The sequence below is a fragment of the Limulus polyphemus genome, unplaced genomic scaffold, assembly GCF_000517525.1.
Source record: "Limulus polyphemus unplaced genomic scaffold, Limulus_polyphemus-2.1.2 Scaffold7983, whole genome shotgun sequence".
In the NCBI taxonomy this organism is placed as follows: Eukaryota; Metazoa; Arthropoda; class Merostomata; order Xiphosura; family Limulidae; genus Limulus; species Limulus polyphemus.
The window spans coordinates 24,224-30,746 of NW_013673593.1; the positions used below are offsets into that span (position 1 = coordinate 24,224).

At 38.0% G+C, this 6,523-nt stretch overlaps 1 protein-coding gene across 1 annotated transcript in view; it reads right to left on the minus strand.

The window, feature by feature from the left end:
- The window catches only part of LOC106475027, a gene marked incomplete at its 5' end in the record, with an annotated part of 22,025 nt that overhangs the window by 11,803 nt on the left and 3,699 nt on the right, over positions 1 to 6,523 (minus strand). Inside the window, 3 exons of the mRNA XM_022379243.1 lie at positions 1,938 to 2,588; positions 3,713 to 4,426; positions 5,130 to 5,690. Of these exons, the coding sequence (XP_022234951.1) occupies positions 1,938 to 2,588; positions 3,713 to 4,426; positions 5,130 to 5,690 (1,926 nt within the window). The remainder of the gene's footprint in view (positions 1 to 1,937; positions 2,589 to 3,712; positions 4,427 to 5,129; positions 5,691 to 6,523) is intronic.

Sequence of the window (6,523 nt, forward strand, 5' to 3'; positions counted from 1 at the left end):
CTCTAGTAGTCCCAGTAAGTAATCATTGTTATGAGACACACGTCTTGTGTCTTATAACAATGATTATTTTCTGGGACTACCAGGAACGTCTTCTCTAGTAGTCCCAGTAAGTAATCGTTGTTAGGAGACACAAGACGTCTCTAGTAGTCCCAGTAAGTAATCATTGTTATGAGACACAAGACGTCTCTAGTAGTCCCAGAAAGTAATTGTTGTTAGGAGACACAAGACGTTTCTAGTAGTCCCAGTAAGTAATCATTGTTATGAGACACAAGACGTTCCTGGTAGTCCTAGAAAGTAATCGTTGTTAGGAGACACAAGACGTTTCTAGTAGTCCCAGTAAGTAATCATTGTTATAAGACACAAGACGTCTCTAGTAGTCCCAGTAAGTAATCGTTGTTAGGAGACACAAGACGTTTCTAGTAGTCCCAGTAAGTAATCATTGTTATAAGACACAAGACGTCTCTTAGTCCCAGTAAGTAATCGTTGTTAGAAGACACAAGACGTCTCTAGTAGTCCCAGTAAGTAATCATTGTTATAAGACACAAGACGTTCCTGGTAGTCCTAGAAAGTAATCGTTGTTAGGAGACACAAGACGTCTCTAGTAGTCCCAGAAAGTAATCATTGTTACGAGACACAAAACGTTCGACAATATCACAGCATAAAAGTATTGATATCTAGAAATTTAATAGGTTTTGACGTAACTTATTCTGAAATAATTCGATAAAATTATTTTGGAAATTAGATCATTATGAATTAATTTTAATTGTAGTTTAGTTTTCAACCACAAGATAAATACATGCGATTTATTTCAAAATTATTCGAAATATGAAATCAATAAACTATTATCATGCAAATATTTTATAACAGACGTTTTATTATTTGTGGATTTTATTTTATTAGTAATAAGGAAAACTTGTATTACTACAAATGACTGTAAATTTGTTTAAGCGCAAAGATCAAACTCTCGAATTTTAGCGTTATAAGCCCTCGTAACATTTTAGATACTTAGAAGCCGGCTTGAATAATAAAACTTGTCAAACAATACCTCAGATATTTAGAAGCAGGCCTGAACAATAAATCGTAAAAATTTAGTGCTTTCGAGTAAAGTGTGAACAGATAAATTTATCAGCAAATATTTTAGTTGACTCAGAGGCAAGTGTGAAAAGGTAAATCAGACTTTGTTTGTTTGTAATTAAGCACAAAGCTACACAATGGGCTATCTGTGCTCTGCCCACCACGGGTATCGAAACCAGGATTCTAGCGTTGTAAGTCCGCAGACATATCGCTGTACCACTGGGGGGCGGTAAATCAAACAACTAAAAGCTTCGTTACCTTAGAAACAGGTATGAACACTTAAACCTGACAACCAAATGCTTCGTTACCTTAGAAACAGTTATGAACTCTTAAACCTAACAACCAAATGCTTCATTACCTTAGAAACAGGTATGAACACTTAAACCTGACAACCAAATGCTTCGTTACCTTAGAAACAGGTATGAACACTTAAACCTGACAACCAAATGCTTCGTTACCTTAGAAACAGTTATGAACACTTAAACCTGACCACCAAATACTTCGTTACCTTAGAAACAGTTATGAACACTTAAATCTGACAACCAAATGCTTCGTTACCGTAGAAACAGGTATGAACACTTAAACCTGACAACCAAATACTTCGTTACCTTAGAAACAATTATGAACTCTTAAATCTGACAACCAAATGCTTCGTTACCTTAGAAACAGTTATGAACACTTAAACCTGACAACCAAATGCTTCCTTACCTTATTAAACAGTTATGAACACTTAAACCTGACAACCAAATGCTTCGTTACCTCAGAAACTGGTATGATATGGTAAGCATATCACAAAATATTAATCTTCAAAAGCTATACAAGACTTGAAATGACAAATTATCAGCATATATTAGAAGCCTTACCTTTTCCCAACTGTTCCAAAGAGGATAACTTGAGTTGTAATCCATACTCTTTCAACAGTTCTGGTGTGTACGATTCGTATTGTTTCTCTGATACAGAATCCCCTCTTTTTATATACTCTCCTGTATCATTGTCATTTCCTCTTCCCCAAGATAAAGCGATTTTATCATCGTTCTTTCTCCAGTTTGATACATTTTCATCGTTGTCGTTTTTCCAATCGGACGTAGCACCTTTGGCTCCAGAAATTTGTGCACTTTTGTTTTCGTTGTCTCTGTTTCTCGATAGTGATTCGTATTGGTCTCTCCAGGCCGAATGTCTTTCTTCGTTAGGCTTTTGGTCCGAGACTGATAAAGTGTCGCGATCTTTGTTCTGTAATTCGCTTTGGAGATTTTCTTCCCTTCGGACTGAAATGCCTCTTGCTACAATGCCCAAATGTGATAATGGGTTCTTGGTGAACCGGTGTGCTGTGTCGTTAACCACGTCTTTCACTGTATCAACTGTGTTTGTTTGGTGTGGGGTCCGCTCTTCCAACGGTGTCGAATAAATTCGGACTCCCACTACTTTAGGCCAGTCAAATCTGTTTCGTCCCGTTTGTTTTACGTCACTAGACTCGAGCGCCTCATGTCGAGAGTATTTCAAATGTTGTCGTTGTTCTGAAAAAAAAATCAAATATTTGACGCTGCTTTAAAAGAAGAGATAAAATTAAAGAACAACCGTTTCCGTTTTTCATAATAAAATGTTTTATTTGAGATTGTTCTACAGTCTAAAATCAACTCTACGTGTTTCTACGCTTTTGTTGTTACAAAATTAAAGATGTTGCTTAACGTTGTCGTAGTTTTCTAAAAGAAAATACAGAGTAAAACCTACGTATTTTCATCGGTTGCTTGAAGGGTTTAAAAAACTGTACTGTGTTATTGTTGACTGTACTGTGTTATTGTTGACTGAACTGTGTTATTGTTGACTGTACTGTGTTATTGTTGATTGTATTGTGTTATTGTTGATTGTATTGTGTTATTGTTGACTGAACTGTGTTATTGTTGACTGAACTGTGTTATTGTTGACTGTATTGTGTTATTGTTGACTGAACTGTGTTATTGTTGACTGAACTGTGTTATTGTTGACTGTACTGTGTTATTGTTGGATAATATATTCGCATAAAATATCAGGCCTAACTCTCAACTTGAATGACACCTTATGTGGCACATGGACCTAACAACTAGGTTAGTCTCTTCACGTTCAAGTCTACTAATCCCTAATTGAGAACTTCTGACTAGAGGAAAGGCACCCGCCGCCTAATGACTACTCTTAACTGAAAAATTGGTTTGACTATCACTGTTGTTACGTCCCCTTCCTAGTTGAAGAGCGTGTTCAGTGGCGTATCACACCTTGAAGCTTAGACCTTTTGATCCATAGCCCGAAACGTAACCACTCCCGGCTCTTGTTCTATTGGGTATTGGTCATTTGTTAACGCTTTGCTGAAGTTATGCGAAATATCAGGATCTACCCAGTTGACATTTTCACAAGCCTAAATAACTGTTGTAGTTTTTTGTTTCCTAAATTCTTTGTTTCGCTGTTAGAAAATAAAATAGAAAAACAGATATTGTCAACCCACCGTTGTGATATAAGTGAACCAATTAAAGCCGATTTATTGTTAAAGTTTCCTTGTTAAAGCCTCGAAACAAACGTTGTGTCTCAAGAAAAACAATCATTAGAATGGTTTTATGCTGTTCTTAAAATTCTCTCATTGTCAAATAGATTAATACAAAAAATTTCTTACCAAACGTTTCCCAGTCCGCTTCTTCCCTTTGTCGCTTTTCCCTTTGAAGCCAAGCTGGGCCACAAACAGGGTCTTCACTCTCGATGTCATCCTCTCTTCCTGTTAGCTCATCCTGTGCCCTTCTACTTTGTCTAAAGATGGCTTCCTCCTGATAAATTTCATTGGAGTAACCTTGTTTTACTGTGCCAACAGGAAACTGACCGCAGTTATGGCCATCGTGGTCAGAAACTTTCACCAGGTCGTTGATCAAAGCGTCATTAGGCGAAGGGTCGTTGGATATTTTGTAGTTTTTCTTCACCAGGTCGTTGATCAAAGCGTCATTAGGCGAAGGGTCGTTGGATATTTTGTAGTTTTTCTTCACCGTGTCGCTCTTCTTCCAGTGAGCCTGATGATAGACACCAAGATGATCTTTGTTATCATCATTGTTGTCTGGTGCCTCACAGCTTCCAAGGTCTTTTGGGAAAGTTTGAGGATAAGGTAAATAACTAAACTCCCGTTTCTTTGTTGATCCAGAATGTATCATTTCTACCTTATCTGCACTGGAAAATTCTTTTTCTATTAAATCTCCACCTGGTGGCTTGATAATTATAGAGGCAAAAAGTTTCGGTTTTATAGAAGCTGTACGTGTTTCTTCGGAGCTTTTGTCGGAATCTGTCTGCACTTTAAGAGTAGACAAATCTTCTTTTTTCATTAACATCGACTGTAGTTTTTTTTCTGATAAAAAGAATTTAAACAATTAGAAGTTTCAACGGCTAAAACTGTTGAATTAGGTTCATATAAGTTAGCAACCGAAATCTACGTCAATAATTCAAACTGGTCACACAATAATTCCACATAGACAAATCCTTTATTTCTTCTCGTTATGTTATCTCTCTCTTTTTCATTCCTCCCTCTCTCTCTAGCAAAATACTTTTATTGGAAATAACCATTCTCTATTACATACAAATATATTACACACACAAACACACACACACACACACATAGACACACAGACGGGCAGACATAGACAGACAGACACATACACACATAGACACAGAGACAGACAGACACACACACACACATAGACAGACAGACACACATAGACATATAGACACACTCACACGCACACACACGCAGACACACAGACGGACAGACAGACAGACACACACACACACACATAGACACACAGACAGACACACACACATTCACACGCACACACACGCAAGCACACACATAGACATACACACACAGACACACTCACACGCATGCAAACACACACACTGATATAGAAAAGTTAAAATGAACAACAAAACTGAGGAAGGAAACAATAAAAGTTACCAACATATAATTATTGCTCTAAATTAAAATCGTAAAAAAAGAACAATCTTTACTAACCCCCCTCCTTCCTCCCCACCCCCAAAATAAAAACAATATTCACCATAGTTCTCCCAGTCGAAGTTTTTCTCCCGCCTACTGGTCATCTTGTCCATCAGTTCCGATTTCACAGGTTTTTGATTTGAATTAGTTTTGTTTTTAAAAGCTGACGCTACCGTGTTTGTCGCTATCTCCCGTGTAGTTACAGTGTTCACCGCTGGAGGGAAATTATATTTGCCTGCATTTATGAACTGGTTTTCCCTTTTTCGCTTTTCATCCCATCTGCTTTCTAATTCATTTTCTACGTTTTCTCTTGTTGCGCTTATCGACCGCTTAAGACCAGCGTGATCCAGGGTGTTTCGTTCCAATTTGTGTTTTTGTTCCCTTTCTGTGGTAAAATGACATACTCGAACGTTTGTCAACTTTCCTGTTGAATAATCCCCTGGCGGATTTTCATTTTGCTTTCTGCTGGTTTGGCACATTTCTCTAGATTGAGTATGGTCGCTGTGATGGTCATTTGCTTTTTGGCTTCGAGATTTCGCCTGGACATTTGTTTCTTTGCTGAAAGGCGAGATGGATTGTTTCAACCGTTTCACATAGATGGCACCGCTATCGATACTTTTGTCTGCAACAAACAAAATATAAGAAATTTTAAAAACTAAAAACTTGGACAGTAGACTGCAATTAAAATAGTTTGGGATAATACTGACCTATATTCGACCCATACTCCTATTTTTCAAGCACATGTTCAATGTATACAGTTTTTATTAAATCAATTTGTTGAACTGAAATTAACAAAAATTGTCGTTATCAATATTTATTTGAATTATCTGTATTCAACCGTAAATGTCGATCAGCAATAAATCGGCTGACTTAGGTTTTCCAGGACATGTTTTTTTTTAAAGGAAGTTCTTTGGTCTTTAACCACTAGACGGCCCCGGTGGGATAGCGGTAAGCCAATGAACTTACAACGCTAAAATCTGGGGTTGGATTTCCCGCGGTGGACACAGCAGATGGCCAAATGTGGCTTTGTTCTAAAACAAACAAAGTCCTAGACGTGTGTATTCCTGTTATGTTTAATTATCCAACCCGTACGTTAAACTTTAAGTCATAATCTAGAACCATTACAATAGGTATAATAAAACATAGTTTGTTTGTTTGTTTGTTTTTGAATTTCGCGCAAAGCTACACTAGGGGTATCTGCGCTAGCCGTCCCTAATTTAGCAGTGTAAGACTAGAGGGAAGGCAGCTAGTCATCACCACCCACCGCCAACTCTTGGGCTACTCTTTTACCAACGAATAGTGGGATTGACCGTCACATTATAACGCCCCCACGGCTGAAAGGGCGAGCATGTTTGGTGTGACGGGGATTCGAACCCGCGACCCGCAGATTGCGAGTCGAGTGCCCTAACCACTTGGCCATGCCGAGCCAAAACATACTGTAAAACAGGACTGTAG